We start from the raw sequence: 26,669 nt of genomic DNA, 5'->3' as shown, positions 1-26,669 counted from the left end.
AAAAACAGTCTCTTAACGTCTGTTACATTTGTCAATACCCGATGAATAAATAAATCTTATAAATTCGTTATACTAATAACGTCCATTTTAGTTATAGGTTTACTCATATAAAACACGTCACTAAATTTAAATTGCGTTTATTTGAGTAATGTTAGAATGAAGTGTTTGTCTTTGTAGTAGACAGTTATATTTATATTAAGCAGCGAACAAGGTAATACATATAGAAATTTCAAAAAGCATGCAGTAGTTTTTGACAGAACAAACTGCACAGCTGTATCACATCAGCGCATGCTCGTTACAATTAGGATTCAAGTCCAACAGAATTCACGAGAGGCTGGGTGTTGCAGTTCATCTACGGATGAAACATTGTGACCGTTCGTGCACAGTTAAGGAATAAATATGCTGCTCGGGTTATAACAGTACTATATAAAAAAACATTAAGAAATGAAGTCGGTGACGTGATTTCCTTCTTCGCAGGAAGCACAGTCACTTCTGTCTTGTATTGTTAACTTTTGACTGTGAGGAGTGAGACAGCTCCGCTTCTTTTCTCTCCAGAGTCAGTTGTTGTAAGGTTTAGATTTATAAGAGATTATTTCATATCCTAGTTTATTTGTGTAGGTTATCATCAGAGGTCTGGAGTTGCCGACGAACGCCATGGACAAGAAAAAAAGAAAAGAAAAGGAACCATGTATTTTAGCGACCCAGGTTATGACATTGCTCCTAACTTTGTTTGTTGGATATTCTTGTAAAGCAGAAGAAGCGTCATGCCATGGAGCCTTTGATCTGTATTTTGTTTTAGATCGGTATGTATTGACCCTGCATGTTTTATGATTCCTTATTCTTAAATTGCTGGTTTAAATTTATACCTGTATCCTGTCCTTGCAAAAGTATCGTTTTTACCATAAATGGGATTAGATTAAGTGAAATCAATGGCAAAAAAGCAGATGTTTTTTTTCGGGTTTTCTTTAGTAGTGAAACAGTTAAGGAAATATAGTGAGTCAAGTACCAGATACACTGTAAGCATGTCGGCGTAATTCAATTAGTGAATCAGTACGTCGTTACTGAAATGGATGGTTAATGCAGAATTCATATTTGTGTTGCAAATGCAGCAACAGCAGTTTGTTGCCGTTATGCACAGGGGCACAATATCAGTATTTCGTTAGCCATTGTTTTAGCTCGATCGTTATAGGAATTTAAATATCTTTTTTTAGTCGCTGCTCTTACAAAGTTTAGAAAGGAACAGTACTTTTCCTTTAAATACAGCTCGAAATAAAAAAAAATGGTAAAGTATGGAGGACATAGACTCGCTAGTGAGATTTTTACTTTTTCAAAACAAAATTCTAAGTACAACAGCTGTCATGAAAATGAATATAATCCTGATTCATTTGATTATTAATGATCACCATCAAAACTTTTTAAAAACTGTTCCTTTTTGGTGAACTTGTTTCTTGGATTTTTGCCAGGGTTGCTGGCTAGTTCCAGGTCGCTTGGAGCAATACTTTGGTTCCGAGTCAAGTTCTCCGCCCAGTACATAATTATTTAATTATAGGATGATGGTTAAGATATTCTCAGAAGTTTTACATGTGAAGATAATAAAAATATGTTGTGGCTTTAATACGTAGTAAAGTTTTTTTTTTACATTTTTCTTGATACACAGAAGATCCTAAGCTTACATAGATTCTGTTTTTGTAAAATGTGAAATATGTCAATGCACTACATGCAGGCCTAATATTATTTTGTGACTAAACATTCTTCTTTCGGTTAGAACAGCTCTAAAAGTTTCATATTTCAGGAGACATTTTTAAAAATAATAAGTACACGAGTTAGGAAGTGGTTAACTTTTAATATAGCTGAACTTTTGATTGGGATCTTAAGATATCAATATTAACCATTCATCCATTTTCTAAGCACTCTGTCCAATACTGGGTTGCGGGGGAGCCTGAATCTGTCCTGGCAAGCAATGGGTGAAAGGCAGGAAACATACTGGATGGGATGCCAGTCCATCACAGTGCACACACAGGCGCGAACATGACAACGCTCACAACAGAGCCAATTTTTGCAGAAGCCAATTAACTTACCAGTATGTCTTTGCACTGTGGTAAGAAACTGGACTACCTGGAGGAAATCCACGCAGTCACAGAGAACATACAATCTCCATACAGAAAGGAACCCAGGAATTCAACCCAGGGCCTAGTGCTGCAAGGCAGCAATAACCATAACCATGCTGCCCTGGCAATTATATACTGTGCACTAATGAAATCCCTGAGGTGTGTGCTTAAAATAATTCTAGGAACACAAGCTAGGCTAGTTTTTTAGTACATAGACTACATACTGTAGATTGTTGATTCAGTATACTGCTAAGCGATTAACCGTATATTCTCATTCCTCTCAACCCACTATAATTGATGGTCAGCCTATTGAAATTGTTGATTACTACAAGAACTTAGGACTGGTCATAGACAAAAACCTAAAATGGGACAAATAATTATAATAATAATTGCTTACACTTATATAGCGCTTTTCTGGACACTCCACTCAAAGCACTTTACAGGTAATGGGGACTCCCCTCCACCACCACCACCAATGTGCAACATCCACCTCGATGATGCGACAGCAGCCATAGTGCGCCAGAACACTCACCACACATCAGCTCTCAGTGGGGAGGAGAGAAGATGTTGTGACACTATAAAGAAGGCCAACAGAGACTCTTCTTTCTTATGAAACTCAGCTACTTTAAGGTAGTTAAAACTATTCTTACACTTTTCTACAAGTCATTCAATTAAAGTGTCTTAACATACTGCTTCACTTGCTGGTTTGGCAACATACAGTAAGTACCAGTAATTGTAATAGGCTGGGTAAATTAGTGAATATAAGTGGCAAAATAATCAGGAATAGTCAAATCAATTTAAGTATCCTTTACAAAAAGAGGGTGACTAAGAAAGCCAAAAGCATCATGGAGTGTGTTTCTCATCCCCTCCATTGCGAATTCATACTTCTCCCATCTGGGAGACACATCTGTGCCCCCAGGTGTAAAACCAACAGACTCAGGAAATCTTTCATTCCCACTGCAATTACACTCTTAAACAATACAAAGTAACTACCTTGTCTCGTCTCTTGTTTCTTACCACCTGTAACACTACTGTATCCCTTTTGGTAATGTTTATTTGTCATTGTGTTGTGTTTTTGCCGTAAAACACATTTTCCCTAGGGGACAATAAAGCTTGAATTGAATTTCTGTGGATATTTGGAGAGAAAATGGCAATGTGAAGCATTATGTACAAAAATTGTGTCATTTTCTGAAATGAAATGAATAAGTGTTTCATCAAATTCCATAGAGTGCTCAATTTTTCTGAATCCAGATTAGAACACATTTGGCAGTAGGAGGGGGACATCAGTCAATAGACATAGAATTCTTTTCATATTCTACAGGTCGAAAGTTTGGGAGCAACAACTACTGAACACAGAAGCAGTGTTCACGCACAATATTGGTGGTTGTTTTTCTATCTACGCAGAAGATTAAATTCTTTATACCCCTCGCTGAAGAGACAAACTTCCCTAGTTTGAACTAGGGCTGGGCGATATGGCCAAAAACATTATCACAATAAAAATTTTCATATCAGTTTAAATCAATAATTATCACGATAAATGTCAAATCATTATTTCTTTCAAGTTTAAAGACAGATTTTTTTCTCCTGATCGAAAGTTGAAGAAACCAGACAGTTAATTGGTAAATTAGATAGATACTTTATTGATCCCGTGAGGGAAATTGCAGTGCAACAGCAGCTTAACACAGACAACACAGCCACAGTGTAACGAATGATATAATAATAGTACAATACATACAATACAATCAGTACAGTGAGGGGTGCACTAAAAGAGTTACTCACAGTCCGGACACACAAAGAACAAACTAGAACAGAACAGTACACAGAAAAATCGTATCACACATATGAATATAAATATAGATGTAAATATAGATATAGATATAAATGTATTGCACAGGTCCCTGGCATATATTGCACAAAAAACGGTTGTGAACGGGAAAAGAAAAGAAAGAGAACAGATGTAGCAGTAGATGTGTAGATGCGTTCAGTCCAGAAACAGGTCACTGTCAATGTTGCCTCTGCGCAGACGCAAGGTGGATGCGTTGTACAGTCTTATGGCAGAAGGCAAAAATGACCTCCTGTAGCGCTCCCTGTCGCACCGTGGATGAATCAGTCTATTGCTGAATGTGCTCTTCATTTCTGCAAGCCTGTCATAGAGGGGATGGGAGATGTTGTCCATGATGGCCTCTAGTTTGGACTCCATTCTTCTCTCAGCCACTACGTCCAAGGGATTCAGGTCAGACCCAATGACAGAGCTTGCTCTCCTGATGAGCTTGTTCAGCCTTTTAGAATCCACTGCTCTAATCCCAGGGCCCCAGTATACCACTGGGTAGAAAATGGCGCTCGCTACCACCGACTGATAGAGCATATGAAGTATCTTACTACATACATTAAAGGACCTGAGCCTCCTCAAGAAGTAAAGTCGTCGCTGTCCCTTCTTATAGATGGCCTCGATGTTCTTAGACCATTCCAGTCTATCGTCGATGTGCACTCCCAAGTACTGGTACGAGTCCACCATCTCCACGCCACTCCCATGGATGTAGACAGGAGTATGTTTGACCTTTTTCCTCCTGAAATCTACCACCAGTTCCTTTGTCTTTGTTACATTCAGTTCCAAGTGGTTCACCCCACACCACTCCACAAAGCTCCTCTGTACTCCTCCTCCTGCTCATCCTTGATATGTCCCACAATTGCAGAGTCATCTGAGAACTTCTGCAGGTGGCATGACTTTGAGTTGTACTTAAAGTCCGAAGTATAGAGGGTGAAGAGGAATGGAGAAAGAACTGTCCCTTGAGGTGCCCCTGTGTTACTCACTACCTGTTCAGACACACAAATTAAACAACTCTTTATTTTAAGAACACAACAAACACTTGCCAAACAGCAGAAACATTAAACAAATCTGAGGTAGAGAGTATTCAAGTTTTTTTTATGTAAAAATATGCAGTACATTTACAAAATAAATATTTTAATAGAAAAATTAATTACTGCAGTGTGATAAAACACACATAGAAGATGGCTCAGACAGACTGCAAAGTTTAAAGTGCTTTAAAGGATAATATCAATAAAAAAAATAGACAAAGAAATCTTAATTCTGGTCAGCATGCCAAACCTTTTGTATAGACTGTACAAACACCTATAACATTTTATAGGTGTTTTAGCTGACATTGTAAACAAAATAAATAGACAAAAGAAAAATCTCAACTGTGGTCAAATGGTGAAATAGGTTCGTGGTGTTGTCTGTCTTTGCTGGCACGGATCTGCGGCACAGTTTGCCGTGCACGCTGCTCTGTTTTATGTCTGATCGTAAAAAGCCAAAATATCTCCAAATTACCAAAGTTGAATGACCTTTTCTGTCAACGATGTCATCGTCCTTCGAGCTGGTCGTTGGCAGCACTGCATTTGCTTCAGTGTCGCTCATTTCTCCACTCTAACTACAATCCTGTCGGCCACCACCGTGTGGGTAAACAACACCACGTTAGCTGCCCGGTCTGCAACACGCAACGGTATTTTGTGCGCATGCGCAAATCGAACGTTTATCGAACTTTTGTTAAAATTATATTGAGGAAAATTATATTGCGATAATTATCGTTATCGAATTATCGCCCAGCATTAGTTTGAACATAAGAAATGTAACAAATAAGAGGAGGTTATTCTGCATATAAAATTTGTTTAGTTGCTTGTAGGTGATAGACCTGATGTCTCATCCTGCCGTTTATCATGTAATATAATTTTTTGACGTGGAATTTACCACTTTGTTAAAATGACAGCCCAATGTGTCTTGCTCATATTAGGATTAATGTTGCCTGATGTCATTTTCGGGTAAATTTAGTGTCTTGCAAAAGTATGCCCGCCCTCCAAATAATACTGAGTTTTGTTGAATTACAAATCATGTATTCACATGTTAAGCTGAATATTTTTAATCAAAACTTTAATGTTCATCCTGAATACTTTAATTGGTGAAAGAAGGTACAGCAACAAATACAAAGACAAACTGCACAATAAAATGTTTTGTCTTGATTTAACCCTGCTGTACTGCAGTGGCATTTAAAGAGTCTTATCAGAACTATTGCTTCAAGTCCAATACTGTTCCGTTGCACAACTTCCTTTAAGGATAGTTATACAACTGATAGTTAATAGTTGTGTTGTTATTACATTAATGAACATATTTGACAGAGTGTATTCATTGTACATTTTTAGAACAGGTGGTGGTGGTGATATGTTCAGAAATGCAAGATACTAATCATGAGAGTTAGATTTTGCAGTGTCTGATTTGCCTTCAGCATCTCTTTATATGTTTTGTAAAGAATAAGTACACTTTCACAGATGTCACAAAGTCCTTGTAAGTAGATGCACTAATTTTGCATCTGAATTAAGCTGTAAAGACATTCCTTTAAGTGATTATTTTTTCATCAGTTTAGATGTGAGCTTGCTAAGAACCATTTGAAAAATTTGGCATGTAACCCAGTTGTTTGCGACATGGCTAAAATCACAGGGCATTTCAGAATATCCCCATGTCTTCATAGACCTTTAGAAGATGTAAATGTCCAGGTGGTGATAAGAGTAATTTTTATTATGAACAGAAAATAAGAATTTACAGGTACTTTACACTGTTAAACACAAGTGCTAAACAAGCTAAACACCTGTTAGTCTTTTATTTGACCATCTTTGTGGATAATTTTGAAACTTTGCGGGTAAGATTGATACAAATGACATTAGTTTATAATGAATTATCTTATTTAATTAACTTATTTCTATTATTTGAAGTCTTAGGTAAATTTTATTTTGAAAATCTTTCACTTTTGATACTTGTGTTTTCTAATGCTAATTTTAACTTTTTGAAAAACTGTATCATTATCAAAGTTCTTCTGTAAAAGACATTTACATACAGATGCAGCCATTCAAAGTGCGCGGTACAGACACCGCAGTACAGATACCGCAGGTAAGATGACACACGATACCGCGGTGCGTGATTGGTTGACCGACAGGGGCACTCGTGGTCCGTTGGTCTGTCGTAGAAAGACTTACTGTAAATGTCTTTACTGTGCCCGTTGTAGATATTGAATTTTACCACTGAAGGGAAATCTTAGTAGCTGAGCATAAAAAGAATAGGAGCATACTGTAACGCGTGTGAAGGCCATAAACGATATTAATTTTGGAACGTAAACATACAGTATATGGCTGGTCTCGGTACTTTAAAGAAAAAAATACACACCGGTATTCCATTTCTCCCTAAACATTGTAAGCTTCGAAGTCTTTAACTAACGTGATACCGGAGTCAACAAGCATACTTTTAGAATTTGATTAAAAGGGAATATAATATGGAATCGCGTATCTAAAGAATTTAATAACGGTATGATTATATTCGTGTACTGCGGCAGGACTGTGTAAGGCTGTTTCGCCTACCTGATCATGCGAGCTGTCTTGTAGCCTACTGGTCTAGGTGCGTGACTACCAACTGGCTGGTTGTGTGTTCGAATCCAGCTGGTGTTGGACTTTTCATTTTTATTTATTTATTTTTTAATCGCGTAACATAAACATATTAGCGTATGCAAACTGTACTGTATACAGTATGTATATGTATATTTGATGTCTTAACTGTGCCCGTTTAATTGAATTAAAAAAAAATAATTTAACACGAACATTAAGCTGTTTACATCTTCCGCCTGAGAACAGTCACCCGTTGCTACCCAACGCAGAATGGTGATTGGCTGACACTATCTGACACCCCTCTGATTGGAGAAAAAAGACATGCTGGTGTGCTATACCAGGAAGAGGATTTCTTTCTATTCAAAACGTGTATTTTAAAAGCTTAAGAAGTAAAAACCTTACAGTGTACACAGATTTCTAAACTGATCAGGATCGATATCTTTGTCTTATGCATAATAATGTTCACCGCTCTGTCCAGCAAATTAATAATAAACTTTATTTTATATAGCGTTTTAAACGAATAAGTAATTAGATTGCTCATAAACCTAATCACTTGCTTTTTCTTTTTATTTAGGCTCAGATTTCAACTATAGATCGTATTATTAATAACCATAATAACAACCAACCAACAAAAACAACCATATAAACATAATGGTGGTGCTGGACCTTCCAGTTTTATTTATTTATTTTTTAATCGCGTAACATAAACATATTACCGTATGCAAACTGTACTGTATACAATATGTATATGTAAATTTAATGTCTTAACTGTGCCCGTTTAAGTATTGAATATTCATATCTAATTTTACCACTGAAGGGAAATCTTAACATAAACATACAGTATATGGCTGGTCTCGGTACTTTAAAGAAAAAAATACACACCGGTATTCCATTTCTCCCTAAACATTGTAAGCTTCGAAGTCTTTAACTAACGTGATACCGGAGTCAACAAGCATACTTTTAGAATTTGATTAAAAGGGAATATAATATGGAATCGCGTATCTCAAGAAATTAATAACGATATAATTATATTCATGTTGCAAAAGAACTGCAACGGACATAAAAACTCCCTTGCATGGTTTCATTACGACCAGAATCGGTCTTGAGATATTTTTAACTAATATTTTTTTATTTTAAGGTATGTCTTAACACCGATACTACAGTGCTTAAGTACTGCTCACGTATATGTTTCTAGGTTTATATTATGCATTTCATACGGTCAAATTACTTTTGAGCAATAAGAAGCGAGAAACGGTATGCGTTTTACTTTCGTTTTGTGCTGGGACCCGTGGATTGATTAGAGATATCAAGTACATACAAGTCATTTTTTAAATGTTGTAGTTCGTCTTGAAAAAATGTTACGAGTACATCATCTATCAACAATTACACAGGTTCTGTTTCCATATTGCGGATTTTGGTTACGTAATATTATTTTCTAGATTTCACGTTGTGAATATGATGGGATGTCTGATGGGATGTTTCTAAAAATCCATCCTCTGTAAAACGTGTTCTGAGCCTAGATCTCTACATTTCTGTATGAACCAGCTTAGAGGGCTAAAGACAGCTTGTGTTTAAATTGAGTGTAAGGCAATTTATGCTTCTAAAGTCATGGTCAGCATTTATCTTTGCACTGTGCTGTAAACTTGTTCTGTGCCAAGTCACATTATTTTATAGCGTTTTTAAAGCGTTATCAAATACGGTGTTACTGTAGTTTACTGAGTCCCATGTCACATGGTCTGTGATTGAAACCTGTAAAACCGGTTTAATTCATCACAGCCAGCACTCTTCAGGTGTGAGGGTCTTCTGCTCAGAATGAAACGCTAAAATGTTTGTGTATATTCTAATGGTAGTGGGGGCGGGGTGTGTGGGAACAGGTTTGGTTGAAACATTTTCTCTGAAAGCATTTTCTTCTTGTAACCGATCTTGTTACAGCATGTTACAGTTTACTATTATTAACCATATTAATTTTAAGTGCTTAATGTAAAATCTTGTAAAAATATATTTTCATTGTTCAAATATACATTAAGTCTGACTATCATATAATAAGTTAAATACAAAACTAAAGAAAAAATAGGGTTAAATATAATTCAAAATATTTTGCTAACAATGTTAACTGTTTATGAATAATAAAATGTATTAACTAAGGAGTAGGATGGCACAGTTGTTAGTATGTTTTTTGTTTTTTTTTAACCCAATCTCCGGGAAACCATTAGTACGATGGTGAATCGGAGATTCTCAACCCTTGCTGGGTACGACTGGAAAAGAATTCATGATCGGATCAACGAAATGCTTCGTAGGAGGAGGCGGTCTTTTCCTCTTGTCTAACAGTCTGTCCACAAACAAAACATTCCTGTTAGACAAGAGGAATTGAAAAAAAAACAATGTTGTCAATGAAAACCGGTGTGTGTGTCTCTCCCTGCTGGATGTCCCTCTCACAAACTGCTGAATGAATAAAATAATTTTATTGAAAACGAGTTTGCGATTGTCTGGTCTTTAAATTCTGGAGATACGCGATTCCATATTATATTCCCTTTTAATCAAATTCTAAAAGTATGCTTGTTGACTCCGGTATCGCGTTAGTTAAAGACTTCGATGCTTAAAATGTTTAGGGAGAAATGGAATACTGGTGTGTATGTTTTCTTTAAAGTACCGAGACCAGCCACATACTGTATGTTTAAGTTCCAAAATTAATATCGTTTATGGGCTTCACACGCGTTGCAGTATGCTCAGGCACTAAGTAAAAGGAGATGCTTCGTATTGCTTGACTAATTTTAAAAACTTATAAATAGTTATAAATATAAAAATTGCAGGCGCTGCTCTGGTGCGTCGGCTCCTACACAGTGCCTGTCTGCCGTAAGCGTTACAATATACATACAGTACCCAACACTGCTTGTACCCATCTGTCATGCAAATAAAACACCTTGAATTGAATTGAATTGAGGGGAGAAGGGGGGGATACTAAAGCCAATACTGGCTCAATGGGCTTTGACGTGCTAATGCGTTGGTTTAACGGTCCGGGTGTGGCAGGCTTCCAATGTCAACTCGACTCGATTAGAAGACAATGAACGTATTTTAGCCCTAAATGAATTAATAGCAAACATGGTTTACATAAAATACATTTTTCCAAGAAAGTTTATAATAATACGATCTATAGTTGAAATCTGAGCCTACTTTAAAAATAAAGGAAAAGCATTTTCAGAGAGCAATCACGCTGTGTTTATGTAGAAAAAGTGATTAGGTTTATGACCAATCTAATTACCTATTCGCTTAAAACGCTATATAAAATAAAGTTTATTTAGAGATGAATGATCAGTGTCGCAGTTTAAATAATGCGAGTCAGGAAACTAACACAGCGCCACCGGATTTAATAACGCAATAAAAACGCTATAAAATAATGTGACACAGTACAGCACAGTACAACAATACTGACCATGACTTTAGAAGCATAAATTACCTTACACTCAATTTAAACACAAGCTGTCTTTCTGTATGAACCTCTAAGCTGGTTCATACAGAAAATGTAGAAATGCATTAGCCTGATCATGATTAAAAAACACATAATTAAACACGCGTTTGCGATTTAAATCAGAACACGATTTAAATCAATATAAATGTTTATATTGTAACGCATACTGTCCAGCCTCCATTTCTCTATAAAAATTTACTGTTGCACACACACACACACAATAGAAGCAGGAACCGCTGTCAGAAGGGAAGATATGTTCAAAATATCGCAAATATCGATCATGTTGCGATATTTTGAAATATAAAAGTCAATTGATTGTCCATAATATCGCTTACCTATTTTTTCGAAGAAATGTTTGTTAAAATAAAAGTCCAGCACCAGCTGGATTCGAACACACAACCAGCCAGTTGGTAGTCACGCACCTAGACCAGTAGGCTACAAGACAGCTCGCATGATCAGGTAGGCGAAACAGCCTTACACAGTCCTGCCGCAGTACACGGATATAATCATACCGTTATTAAATTCTTTAGATACGCGATTCCATATTATATTCCCTTTTAATCAAATTCTAAAAGTATGCTTGTTGACTCCGGTATCACGTTAGTTAAAGACTTAGAAGCTTACAATGTTTAGGGAGAAATGGAATACCGGTGTGTATTTTTCCTTGTGATATTTTAAGCTCTAGTTGAATGATAGGTGTCGCATTTTAAATCATTTTCGTAGCTAGAAATTATGAAACGCCCTGTTAAAAGCAAGGAAGTTTTTATGCCCCGTTGAAGTAAAACAAAATGCCTGACAAAGTATGGCTTGGACAGATTCCAAGTGCTTGTACAAATGTGCTAAAGAAATTATACTTTGAGTATACAGCTTGTCCAAAGTCATCCATTATCAATACTATTAGTAATATCGTCAGTAAAGGCTTTGATGCATAAATATTTCTGATAAAGGTAGGTTGTGTACTTCTGTCCAACTGAGCAATCTTGCTTTCATAATATATACCAACATTTTAATGACTGATGATTAACATGCTGTAATACACAGTTCAAAATTAAAGGCTCAAATGCTGTACATGAGAGGTTAAGCTCCCCCTGGCGGTTTTACAAGGCGACGCCGGATAGTTAGTCACGTGACACACGTGACACACGTGACACGCGTGATACCGCGTGATACTGTGACACGCCCACCGGGGCGAAATACCTCACCCATTTTGAATGGCTGCATCTGTACAGTGCCTTCCAAGAAGTAGTGGGACAAGATTTCAAGTTATCTCATTATAGCTGTATGCTCTGGAAATTTGGATTTCAAATCACATGATGAATATGAGACAAAAGCAGAAAATATCCCCTTTTACTATGGATATGTTTATGCATAAATGTTTTACCATTATACAACAACAGCACATTTTTTGTTCACTCCCCACATTTTAGATGAAAGAAAGTATTAGGGAAAACAGGTTAACAGCTGTTTCTAATTGCCAAGAGGTTACACTTTGCATACATTTCACACACATAAAAGAGCTTGGAAGGCATGGTTGAGGTCTTTCGAAACTTCTTTCATCTTTCATTTGAATTAGTCAGCAAAAATCAACATGAAGACCAGAACACTCACTATGACGGAAAAGAAGGCCATTTTGAAAATGAGAGGAAAGAAAATGACAATGAAAGAAATTAAGACTCTTGGCATTGCAAAATCAACAAGCTGGATTATTCTTAAGAAAAAGGAAATAATTGGAGGAGTCACTAACAGACAGAGAACAAAACGTCTGAAAAAGACAAATGCAGGGGATGTCAGAAAAAAAACCCAAATTACTGTCAGTAAAACAAACTCCGAGTGGGGGGGGGGGGGAATCTTGAGTCCCACAATCTGCAGAAGACTTCACCAAGAAAAATTCATAGGCTGTACTGCAAAGTGTAATCCCCTTATCAGCGGCAAAAACAGAAGGGCTCAATTAGAATTTGCAAAATGAGCCACAGGAGTTCTGGAACAAGGTTTTTTGTTATGTACTGATGAAACCAAAATAAACATCTATTAAAGTTGCACACTTAACACAGGAGTCCTTCAGACAGGAAAGAGTGAACATTCTAAACCAGATATGAATCCAATTTTGCATGCATCTCATTTGGTCAAAAGGAGACTAAAGGCAGAAAGCTTGACCAACAAGAAACAACTTAAAGAGGCTGCAGTTAAAGCCTGACAAAGCATCTCAAGTGAAGAAACAAAGTGATGTCAATGGGAGGGAGGGTTGATGCAGTTATTGCAAGCAAGGGATTTGCAACAAAATACTGACTTTTTGTCTTCAATTTTCTTTATGTTTAGTGTGCCAATACTTATTGCCACCTACATTTTGGGAGCTGGCCACAACATACTGTATACTTTGATTCAAAACTGATTAAGTTTGTTTGTCAAATATATTCTAAAAAGTAAAGCTGACCTCAGCTAATTTTTTATGTGAATTGCAATTTCTTGTGTATACAACAGGGAAATGCCAATTTTAGGTTTTTGTCCCAATACTTTTGGAGGGCACTGTATCGCCATGAAACTCAGAGGGTCAGTTCTGAACTAAGATGAAATTTTAAGGTCAATTCCAATCAAGTTTGATCAAGTCCGGAGTTCTTAATTAATTGCAATTAAAAAAAAATCTCATAGCTTTTAACCTGAAACTGACATTTTATAGTGAATTGTATTCAAAATTTGCACTGGATTACTTAAAATAACCTGAGAAGTAGTACTCGCAGTGCATCTTGGCTTAATTGTTAACACACCTATATGTAATTCACACAATCACAACTAATTGCCTAAAGAGCTGATTAGGCCTACAGGAAGAGGAGCCAGCTAGTTCTAGTAGCTACTGTAGTTCTGTTGATACATTGCATGTTGTCATCTTCACAAGAAGGTTCATTAGTATTCCAGTTGTGATGTGAATGTTAAGTAATTAGATATTCTAAATTAACTGGAATGGGCTAATAAATGCTAAAGCTGTGTTTAAACCTATATTTACATTTAATCTTTGTTGAGTTTATTTTTAAGACTATCTTTTCCTAGTCCAATAGTAGGCCTACACCAGGAAGAGGCAGAGATTGATGAGATTTGCTACCTCCTGACAGTCTTCCAGATTGTGGTTACTTGTTTTTTTTAGATCAGCTCTAGACATCTGGACACTTGGCAGTTTTGTGTGGTATGGTGCTAGAATTGTAAGGAATAGAGAAAGCAGGGAGTGTGGATGGGGAGAAAAAACATCTTTAATTTGGTTTGGAGCAATATGCATGGTGGAGCAAGTGGTGAAATGAGTCTGTTATATGATTAATCTTTATCTCCTCATCTTTTTGTTTAGATTTCTGTGAAGATTTAATTACAGTTTAGGTCTAAAATACATGAAAATACAAATGAACCTAGGGTGTTTACAATATTTTTTCTCAGCACTGTAAATATTATATAACCTAGATTTATAGCCTCATTGTCAAAGTTATCAACTACTTAATAAAATGTGTATATTGTTGGTCACTTAGGAATTCAATTAAAAAAAGAGAATTACATATTATAAATATCCATAGCTGGTTTGGTTTATATTGTAACAAAAAAGCTGAACAAAATGTACTTGGTTGTTGTGTTCAGAAATCCATATTAATATTGGAGGTGTTAGAACAATAAAGATATAATATTGTTTGACAATTCTAAATTAATTTCCTTCTTTTTATTTAGGTCTGGCAGTGTTGCAAACAACTGGCATGAAATTTATGGATTTGTTGAACAGCTCACAAATCGATTTGTCAGGTACTGTACGTGATCTCTAACAAACAAAATCAAAGAAAAAAATGTGAAGCGAATTTCTACCTTATATAATGTTGACTCAGTTTGTGTGCTGTACAGATAATTTAATCTTAGCCAAAATAAACTAATTTGCAGAAGAAAATAGCAAATGGTCCAGGTGGGAGTGGGTGGTATAGTGGATTAGTCTGCTGTGCTGCGATGGTAGCCATTTGTACTAGGGGTTCCGTTATTTCACTGTAAAAAATGTAACAAAAAAATGCATAGAAGAAAATTACGCAATAAAACAATACAAATCTGTAATATAAGCATTTACCTTGTGTTATCCTGCCATTTGTTACCTCTGAATTCCACCTACAAAAAACTGATGCATTACATTTTTTACATTTGATTCTGCATTCACACAAAAGGGCATTCTGGAAGTGTAGAATGACCTAAAGTGTGACATATTCTGTTTTGGATCTAAAGTTATTTACATTGTTTTACAGACTTCCAGGCATTAATTTTATATTTTATATTTCTTAGTTTGGTTATCATGAATGAAACCTTAAGTGATATAATATTAAGAGATAAAAGTATAATTAAGGTGGTTTAAAAATGTTATTGTTCCTAAAATTATAGCATGTGATTTCTAAGTTACTCTTGTACAGCACATGATCTGTTGATTCGCTCTTTTGCTAAACTTGTTTTTTTGCTAATTTTGCTAAAAGATAAACTTTCAAATTAGTAATAAAATGAATATTATTAATATTCAGAAATTTAATATACCATTACATTAAAGGTAAAAAGATGTATTTATTTTTAAGGCGCTTGTCTTTATTAAAGTTTTGCCATGTTTTACCAAACTTGACTGTAGAGCTCAGATTGTACTGTGGAGGAGGAATAAAAATGTGGCATGTGTCTCGTGGGTGAGAATTAGCAACATATCTCCTTATGTTGCAATGCTTAGAATCTTTAAGGTCAGAAAAAGCAATAAATACCATATTCAGTCTACTTTTCATATGGAATAAGAGGACTGTATATCTTAGTTTTAGGGAATCCTGTTAGCATGGGTTTAAGTTAAAAACCCCACTATTATTTAAGACAGACATTGTCAAAACTGCTTTTGTTATTGAGAGATGTCAATATGGATTTCAAGTCTGAAATGTATAGCAGCTCAAAGGCAGACACCATTCAAAGGATTAAAGTAAATTCAGTATTTGCTCCTCATCCCCTGTAACCCTAAGTTGGAGGAAACAAACGGAATCTGCATTTTTTTCCTTCTTCATACCCATCCATTTTCAAATCAACAATTATTTATAATTTGGCTCTAAGATTACAATCTTTTTATTACATAGAGATAATGAGGACTTGCTCCACTGATACATACTGATATCAGTGCCTTTCATGTTAAGAAGCTTACAGCATGTCAAAGTGCTTAATATGAAATTGTAGCACCCATTGCATGACTTGAGGTCTCTCAATGACATCACTAGAAGTTTTCACGTGTCTAATGGGCCTGCTTCTTGTCTTCCTTAGTAAATCCAAGCAATGTGCTCTTACAAAAGAAGATCTGCTTTATTTTCTTTCTTGGTGTTTAATTGGAGTTGGCAGAGCTTCAGAATAGTTTAATAGTTTAATTCTATAATTGCATTCACTTCTATTGAATTGTAGAATTATTCAGAGACTAAGTTTTGTGATCATATGGAAAAGTTTGAAAATGCATACATTTCCAAATTATTTTAATACAATCTTGGATTTAATCAACACTTTGAGCTAATCATATGCTATTTACAAAATGATTAAATTCACTGCTTTGGCTGTTGTTCTATTGGGTCTGAAATTTTGCTTTAATCTAGGCATTTGTTTATTTCAGTGCTTTTTATGTTAAAAAAACAAATAATGTGCACTTTATCAGTTTTATTTTGTTTGTTTCTCTCTGTTTAGTCTTTTTCACGAATGTATTTTTCATTTATAGCCCAAGAATGAGAGTTTCCTTCATAGTATTCTCATCAAAAGCTGAAACCATGATGGCTCTGACAGGAAACAGGTACTGTATATTGCATGCTCTTATTTGGTAGTTTGATGTTTGACAGTACACTGTATGTTGAGTAAATGTCAGTTAAGTGTACCCAAAAATTAAATTGGTATTATTTCAAAGACTCCTATACTGTAGGTTACAAATTGCAAATGTATTCACCCAGAGCCCATGCTAGTTGTGTAATTAAAATTGATAAGTTGTATTATAATCATTTCTCTTCAATCTCTTTTGATGTTTATTTTTTGTCATCACACTGTCATTTATTTTAGAAATGAAATTGAAGAAGGCCTTCAGAGATTAAGTAAAGTGACGCCAGCAGGTGAAACATATATGCATGAAGGTATAAAACAGGTGGGTTAACAGATAGTATTTATGAAGCTCCATAGAAATTCTAGAAGAATAAATACTATTTCTTCTAATAAAAGAACAAAATCAGGTGCATTCTTTATTTGTTATAAGGAGAAAATAATTTTGATTAGGTTGCAAGTTTTATTAGATCATGTTTCATGAAATTAATTTGTTCTTAGGTTAAATAAACCACAAATTGTATTGTACAATAATATCTGGTTAAGTATCTGTCAGATGTTTAAACACACTTGAATAAAGCATGTCATCTTTAATTAAAAGTGCCATTGCTAAGATTTTGATTTTCCTGTGTTCTGTTTTTCTTATTTTTTCTCATTGCTTCTACTGTCCAAAAGTCTTGCTAATCAGGTTCATTGGTGTCACCCTTCCCCTGTATATGTGTCCTGCAGTACACTGACATCCAATTTATCTTCCTAACTTGATATCAGGCTGTATTCCTGTTATATGCTGTGTCTGCTGGGTTAGACTCCAACTCATTGCAAACCTCTAAGCTTTAGAATTGTTGAATCTTCATTTGTTATCCTATTTAGAAGTATAAAAGGCACTTTTTATAATTATGTTCATATACAGTAATAGTCCATATGTTAATCACATAATTTTCCCTCAGTTATCATTTAACACTGGATATATAAAATAACATGAAACTAATATTAGACTTGTTTTTCTTTATCATTTTTTGCAGTTTTTTCAAATTAATATCAGAATTTTTTTATATACTGCTTTTCCATGGAGTGAAGTTTAATGTGTTCTGTTTTTAACTGTTTTATGTCAATAATTGCAAAGCGTTTTAGGTTAAATGACCACCTTTTTGCAAATACAATAGTGATAAATTGAAGGCATTGCATGGCATTGATGAATAAAAGAGTTACTCATATGACTTGATTCTGCTTATCTCTTGTGACATTATTCTACAGTTAGTGAAGATAATTCAATTTTGTTTTTGATTACATAACCTGACATGCAAAAAATAAATACAATAATTTCTTAATTCTGAGAGATGGGGGGAGGGAGATGACTTGTGACTTCAGGATATTGGTGTTGCACTTTGCTTCTTTTCCAATTGGCTAAATTGCTTACTCTGAGCATTTGACAAAAAAATCTGAATAGTGCTTTATCACAACCATTATTTCTCAGAAAGTTGTAGATTCATTGATATACAGTAAGTGGTAAATGTATTTAGATATTCTTATGGCCCTACATACTTATAAACATGCTTAAGTATATTCAGGCGTCCTGCAAGTTTGGATATGCTAATTTGTTAATCCTTGAAATTCTGCATTGCTCAGTATTTAGCTTTGCCTTATCAAGTTAAGCATCTTTCTTCCAGCAATGCTAAAATATGTTCAGTTTATTCCAGAAATAAACTTCCACTGACCCAAATCTTGCTTCTTTTTTGTGTTATTAGATGAAGGCTTTTCTTCCTTTTCCTGCAAGCCTTACATTCTTATATTTCACAAGTCTTCTTATTCATAGTGTTAAGTGTAAAATAACTGTTGTCTTCTGATTTTTTTATTAGGCAACAGCCCAGATAGAAAAATTCAGGGGTACATCCAGTATTATTATTGCCTTGACGGATGGCGAACTAGAAGGCTATCTTTATCCACTGGCAAAGGAAGAAGTAAGATGCTGTACATGCTGTTTCATTGCATGTTTAAAATAATTTCTTTAAATCAAATTTTATTGTGCTGTTTTTGTAATTTTACATTTGTATTCTTAAATCCAGGCAGATAAGGCAAGAAACCATGGTGCAAGAGTTTACTGTGTCGGTGTTAAGGATTTTGTTGAAGAGCAGGTAAATAAAACAGTTAGTCATGAATATCATTTTTGTAGCCAATTTATAGTGTGCATGAGTATATACATTTATACTTAATTCAATTAAATATTTTCAAACAATTGGAGTCATATTTGACAGATTTAGGATTGTGATAATATGAAGATTAAAGAAGGACATTGATATTAACATCAGGTTGTCGTAATGTCTACAATTGGAAGTAAAATGCATGTATTGTACATATAGTAGAGATGATTCAGGAATATAAACAAATAATAATCTTGATATCCCTGAAGAATTGAATTTAAGTTAATTTTTGATGTTACCCATGTTAGAAAACAATCCCCAGATGGAGAGTTAAATACTGATCCCAAACTAAAAATTAATTCTTATATTTTTACATGTTCCATTAGTATTATGTTCCATCATTATTCATAATGGGTGAAAAATGATTTGTGGATTTAAATTTTAGTTTTCAATTACTTTAGATGGAATTCATTTGCCTACAAAATAGTCTGTCTTTTTACCGCAGTCGACACATGTAATATGTAATACAGCATTGGGTCTCACATTGTTTCTATTTTAAGATCTTTACAGTATGTTAAATCCCAACAAATACCTTTTCTTTGGTTTTCTGTTTAATTAAATTGCACCTCTCTTGGTTTTATTCTTAGCAATGAACCTGCTTATCAGAATGACATTTTAAAAAAATAATCTAAAACATTTACATTGGAATTTTTATAACAGGTTAACATCTTTTTATTTTTTAATAATTTGGTTGTACTGAAATAATACCTGACTTAATCCATATAACTGAATGTGGAGTAAACCCTTCATTCTAAAATACATTTTAAAGGACTACTTTATTGGCGTGGTTTGAGTACTATCTTTGTTGTGCGATTCCATGAGGTGCAAAAAATGAGCAGAGTCATGAGCCTTCCTTCCTTTTAATTAATTGTGCTTTTGAATCACTTATCAGCTTCATTTTGTTCAAGGTATCTGTGATTTCTCATCTTTTAATGCTGTCTGCTAATACAGTATCTGGAATTGTTTCCCAAACAAAGCCTACCGAAGTGTTTATAAATCAATAAGGAAATAAATCTTTAGCATTGTTAAGGAAATATTACAGCACAATTGAATATTTGTATTGTATGTATTTTTGTAACTTTATGAAACTTAATGCTTAAATTTCCATTCTGGATTTTTGCATTTAGGAATCATCCACAGACTGATTATTTGGAAACAGGAATGACATTTTTTCTAATTTGTGCAAAAGTCAAATTTACTTTCTCAGTTATAAGAAGCCAACATAAACAGGAGTAGTTTAATATTATTGTTTGTACTTCCATTACTTATTAAATTTGGATATGATCAAAGTCACTTATGGAGAAGTCAAAGTCATTGCTAAACTATTACAAATTACAAAGGAGTTATGAGCAACCTCAACAAAATAGCATTTTTTTAATCTGAGATACAATTAGTGGGGAATTGGTCTATGAATTGGCTTTATTATTCTGTTTTCCTCCCCACTAATAGCTGGTGTGTGGTGAGTGTTCTGGTACACTATGGCTGCTGTCGCATCATCCAGGTGGATGCTGCACTTTGGTGGTGGTGGAGGGGAGTCCTCATTACCTGTAAAGCGCTTTGAGTGGAGTGTCCAGAAAAGTGCTATATAAAGGAAAGCAATTATTATCATTATTAACTAGGGCATTATTCCAGGGTAATGGTTTAGTGTTAGCACTCCATTCTGCTTTGATTCCCCATACTGTATATCTGCAGGTGGCTTGTCCTAATTTTTCTCTTGCTTGCATATATAATTACATATTAATATATAATTATATGCAAGCAACAGAACAATGATTAAAAAAGAGCATTTAACTTGAAAAATGAAAGAATGCATTTTTTGTATTTTTTAATAGCTTGTGGAGATTGCTGATACCAAAGATCAAGTATTCCCTGTCACAGGAGGTTTTCAAGCACTTAAAAGTATAATAAATTCGGTAAGTGTAGTCTGCTATATTTGTAAATGTTTATATTGCTCATTGAATTAATTATATGGTGCAGTGTTGACCTACTGCTAATTTTAAATGTTGCCAAATTGGCCTGGTCATGAAAAATGTGGAAATCATTTTAATGTGCCTGTATCTTAGATCTAAACTTTCTATTTTAAATATTTATGATAAGTGTAAATACCCAATTTGTTTACATTTTATATTAAACATTTTATGCATGTTTTTTAAAAGGGGTGAATTGAACTGAGTATTTTTATTTATGAAAGCAAATTGAACATGGAAAGGATCACAAAATGTGTGAGTATACACAGAAAAAATAAAAAAGGAACTTTTAATTAAAACTTTTAAGATTAGAAAAGGTATCTGACATTGCTGTTGTAGTTTTGCATTCATAGAAAGCACCTAGCCATCCTTTTTTAAATGAGAATTTTTCATAGATGAATGTATCCAAATGTGATCTTTGAGTAACTTGGTCTCCACCTGGCTCTGTAAAATAGATTTTATCTTAAATAAGTTTCGCTAGCAAATATTGTAGTGCCTATAGGTTGATAAAAGGTGGACCTGAGTCACACGAGAGTGCACACTAGTTACATAATATCAAAAGCACTCTTTTATAGCATGCTCTCAAAACAGTAGGTAGAGAGCAGACACAACCTCAGTGCAGCTGTGGCAGAGAGAATCACTGGTGTGGTGTTGAGTTTTATGTACAAGTTTAAGGTGGATTAGCAGGTTAGGACTACAACTCAGGACTGACACCTTTGTCTAGTTCTCTTTCCTATTTAAATATATTAAAGAAATTTTAATATATTAAAGAAATTAATATTAAGAAATTGATTTGAGGAAATTTATTTTTATAAGGGAATTCCAATCTGCTTTTACTTATTAATCTGTTAAAATGTAATGATATCTTAAATTCTAAATATGTTAAACCTAAAAATTGTAATCGAGAATGTGAAGTGGAAGATCAGTTGTCACAGAAGTAGGATTTAAAGGCATAATAATTTATTTAAATCATTTTATATCCAGGTTATTTTATATCCAGTAAATCTACTGGTGTTATCAGATTAGTATGCGAGAAACTGTAGTAGAATTATCAGAGAACAGATTGGGCACTGATAGAATGACATTGTTCTAATGGATTCAGGTTTCTCACAGGACATTATAAGACTCCCCCAGCAACAAGTGCGTACTCTGGGGAATTTTAAAAGTTAGTCCAGAAACCTGGGGATCAAAAACAGTTGGTTTATAAAATGGTGATAAGCTTAATTGAATGCTGTTAATTGATACCATTACTGGGTAGAAATGGCCTTCAGTGACATCAAACAACTGACGGACAGTACTTATCTTCCTGCCAGCTGTTATGAGTAACCTTTTTACTTTATTTTGTGAAAAGAATGCGTAATTACTTTAAAATATTTTGAACTTTACCCTTTAGAAAGCATTAGACATACAAAATACATGTGAAAAAGTAATTAAAAACTGAAAGCTCATAGATGTCGGGTAAATATTATAACTTGCACAAGTAGGCTAATACAACATGTATAATTATGTCTGGTCTGGTAACATCAATAAAATGAACCAAATGAACTGAATGAATGAATACACCCAAGCAAATAACAAGTTATAATTTGTTAAGGATTTTTTCCAATTTTATACAGGACTGGTAATGACAACTGTTGCCTACTTTACACAAAAGAACTGTAAGAGAATGATATCTTTAGTGAATGTGTTACATTTTGAATATCATCTCTTAGGATATGAGAATTACCTTTCCTTAGCTGAGATTTAAAACCTTCTTTTTAAGAAGGGCTTTTATTTAATTGGTTTTCCGTGCCCCTTATTCTTTACATAATCCACTGTCAGACTTTGTGTTATATAAACTGAATAATCATAAGGTGTTTACTGTTTGTAAGAATGTTGGTGTTCACATTGATTACAAGTTTGGTAATATATAATTATGGTTGGAAACAAATGCTTGAGGAAAAACTGTGCCTGAAACAGTTATAGGCATATAAAAAGTGAAAATGCTTTAATGTTTAATGTCATTGAATGTTTAAGACGTTCTTCTGTCTTATTTATCCAAAGGAAGCTATAGCACAGACTGACACTATCTCGATACGATTTTTCCTTTAATAAAGAAAACATTTTATCTTGTGGCATTTGATAACATACAGATGTAGCCATTCAAAATGCACGGTAAAACCCTGTACTGTGGGTTTTGAGCTATAGGTGGCTGCAATACGAGATTCGCTGTCCAAAGATGATCGACAGCTGGCATGTGTGGTGTGTTAGTTGTTAGTGAAATGATTGCTTCATTTGATCTCTCTACTGTGCATGTTTATCTACTGAATATGGAATATTAATACATAATTTTACAACCAAAGGAAGGGGAGCTGAGTATAAAAATAACAGGAGCATAACATGTCTGAACGTCATATCATCATAAACTATATTAATTTAGGATTATAAATATATTATACATACTGTATATAGCTAGTAGTGGTAGCTTAAATAAAAACAACACAAAAATATTCCACTTTCTTCATAAATATTTTATGCATTAACTCAGTCACTTACTATGGTTATTTTGGAAAAGTTTTAACATGCTCGTTCTGACTATATTAAGTTTATATACTCTGTAAAAAGCTATAATGTTTTAACCTTATCCATGAATACTTGTGCGGTACTGTACAGTTATTTCAGTTAAAAAAGGTATTTTTTAGAATCTGCTTAATAGGGAATATAATATGGAATTGTGTAACTAAAGAAAATATTAATTTAAGGATCTAAATATAACATATTTATATAGCCGGTAGTATTACCGCAGTCTACTTTCTTTGTAAACATGTTTTATTTTTTCTTTAACACATTCACTTATGATTACTTTTGAAACATTTTAAGGTGTTTGTTTCAGCAGTTTCCGAGCGGCCTGTTGGTGTAGTGGGTTTGTCAATAGGGATCTATCTAGGAGATCCGAGTTCAGTACCCGCTAAGGGCAAAAGATTTTCTCCTAACAAACAAAGACTCCTTTTTAAAAAATAAAATAGTAAATATTATGTACACTATATTAACAATTATTTATAGTTTTTTATGCATCACAACATATTCAATGTTAAATGATATTAATAATGAAATAAAAATGTGAGCCAATGTGAATACTGTCAACAATGGGAGTAAAAACCAGTTCAACCAGTTTAATTCAATTCAATTCAAAATACTTTATTCAGTGGGGCAATTTAACACAAACCTTTACAACAAGCCTTAAAATAACAAAGTGGTATTAAAAAGACCACTGGAGATATAATAGAGAACATTATTAACAGTATTAATTTATTAATAATAAATTATAATTTGCACACGTCTTGTATCTTTTTCAGAGTCATTTTTTTCTCCGGATTTTCATAAAGGCCCTCAACATTATGTCATAAACCACAAGAGAGCCTTCTACCTGCCCTCTCTCTAACCAGTTTCGCATGAGAATGTATATCAGTACCACCTAGGTCTTCATTAGAAGGCTTTTATTACATTCTCATGTGATCTCCCTGTGTTCGCTTCAGAACCACGGAACCAGCAGAAAGGCTGCAGACATCCGTTTCATTCTCTTATAGAACCCTCTACTCTTTTGTGGATTCTCACAATTTTCATTATTTCTTGCGGGCTAAGAGAACGCAACTACACGTCTAAACGTTGGCTCTCTATCTCGACTAGAGGTATCGATCCTCTGCCAGTGAAAAAAGTAGCCAGAAATCCCACTCCATGACACCTGTCCCTGTCTAAATTAGACATTACATGACTTTAAAAGCCATAAAAACAGGTTCAGATAGTTAAAAACACTTTTTATGCATGGAAACTGGGTGATTTTTCTTCATAAAAAGGTTAGAATCTTTGTGTAAGTTCTACGTTTTTCTTTACTTTTTAATTAAACATTTAAAACACTTTCATTTTGTAAACTCCACATGTGTTTACATTCCCCCCTCTCCCTGTGGTGTGAAGCAGATCAGCAGCATCATCTTTAATAATAACATGAATGAATGAACCTCCAGACCATCTCCAGGATACTCAGAAAGGAGGGCTTGTTTCGCGCCAGCCAGCTAGTGCATTATGACCTCGCAGTAGGGGGAAGGGATGTGGGCTGTAATCAGATCAGATCCCTTTATTAACCATATACAATTTCTTGAATTTTCGCATATCCCAGCTTGCTCTTCATGAGACATACAGGTACACAGGCAGGGAGAGATGCTTGGGGTCAGAATGCAGGGTCCGCCATTTATACAGCTCCCCCGGAGCAGCTGGGGTCAAGGGGCTTGGTCAGGGGCCCAATGGAGTAGGATTCCTCTGCCAGCCAAGGGATTTGAACCGGCGACCTTAGGAACAGATCCTAAGTGTGGCTATTGTGACACTGTGGCTAATTTCACTCTCCATCAATTCACATTCCCAATAGTCACTAATGCAGCTTTAGCAAAGTAATTACTGGTTTTAAGAGAAGAATGTGATTTTTTGTGTATACGTTTTGTGTTGCGCTGGCAAAATTATTTGAACTTACAGCATTCACAGAGATTCTAAGCTGATCACGGGGAAGAAAAATCACCCACTTTTCGTGCATAATAATTGGTGTTTAACTTATTATAATTTATCTAAAAATGTTTTTTATAGCTTTTAAAGTCATGCAATGTCTAAGGTAGGCAGGGATATGTCATTGTTTCTTATTTTTGATTTTCTTTAAAAAATGTTTTAAAAATGGGCTTCCCACTTTCACTTTGCCATATAGTGGGGATATAGCATATTTGAGGGCTTGTTCAGGATCTTTGTTTTGTTTTGTGGAGCCGATATTTTTTCCTTGGTTCACGTGTGCTACACTTGAGTTGTTTAAGTTTGTAGTGGTCCTTTGTATTACAGGTATAACTGTACTACAGTTTGTATTAAGGGGTAATTGTGGTGTCCATCCTAGCTTTCAGTTTAGAGGATTTTACTCTGCGCCTGACTTTGGAGCAGTTTCAGAAATGTCGAAAGGCCAATGCTTTATCGATAGCGGGTTTTAGTCTCTTGGTTTACTGGGGACATAGCAGATGTTGAACTGAGGAAGGGATCGAATACCCACGCCCCAGACAGACAAAGGTGATAAAGGGGATAAAAATCCATTCAAAAGGGTGCAGTGTGTGACTTTCTGCTCAATTACATGAGAGCTACAGTACAGTCAGATAGATTTTAAATTCTTAAAGCAATATGAGCTGTTTGTCAAATTCACCTACTTTTGCACAGTACACGACTTCTGAAAAGGTAACTTTATCTCTCATGCAATGTCATCAAAGATTTATTTGTTAGAATTCCGAAACTTGGATGATATGCCTCAGGGACTCATTCATAGTGTAATCAAAACAACCCCCCACAGATATACTGAAACAGTAGTGTACACAGCAATAAACGGCAGTGAGTTTGTATACTGTATAAATATACTGTATATACTTTATCATACCGTATGGTTTCAAAGCCACTACAGTGCAGAATGTGTGAAATATTTTTCTTAATCAAAATTTTAAGTTAAATTTCTCATTGGTGAAATTTGTATAAAAACAAAATATTGATTTTCTTAATGCAGATGTAAACCTGAAAGAGGCACATCATGTTCGCAACAAGCTATAATAACAAACTATTTTTACATCCAGCTACTGTATGTAAAAAATATAACCAAAAGGATCGCTCTAAAGGTTAATTCCAAGCTGAATAGACATTACTCAAG

At 34.6% G+C, this 26,669-nt stretch overlaps 1 protein-coding gene across 1 annotated transcript in view; it reads left to right on the top strand.

Moving 5' to 3' along the window:
- Window positions 1–323: 323 nt before the first annotated feature.
- Window positions 324–26,669, top strand: part of antxr2a (ANTXR cell adhesion molecule 2a) — a 254,905-nt gene continuing 228,559 nt past the window's right edge. The window contains exons 1-7 of the mRNA XM_088629477.1: window positions 324–803; window positions 14,698–14,769; window positions 16,721–16,792; window positions 17,053–17,134; window positions 18,666–18,767; window positions 18,873–18,941; window positions 20,840–20,920. Coding sequence (XP_088485603.1) covers window positions 655–803; window positions 14,698–14,769; window positions 16,721–16,792; window positions 17,053–17,134; window positions 18,666–18,767; window positions 18,873–18,941; window positions 20,840–20,920 — 627 coding nt within the window. The 5' untranslated portion in view covers window positions 324–654. The remainder of the gene's footprint in view (window positions 804–14,697; window positions 14,770–16,720; window positions 16,793–17,052; window positions 17,135–18,665; window positions 18,768–18,872; window positions 18,942–20,839; window positions 20,921–26,669) is intronic.

Source organism: Lepisosteus platostomus, chromosome 4 (assembly GCF_059453375.1).
Source record: "Lepisosteus platostomus isolate fLepPlt1 chromosome 4, fLepPlt1.hap1, whole genome shotgun sequence".
Taxonomy (NCBI): Eukaryota; Metazoa; Chordata; class Actinopteri; order Semionotiformes; family Lepisosteidae; genus Lepisosteus; species Lepisosteus platostomus.
The sequence above is the reverse complement of the archived record's forward strand: the minus strand, read 5'-3'. Positions and strand labels throughout refer to the sequence as shown.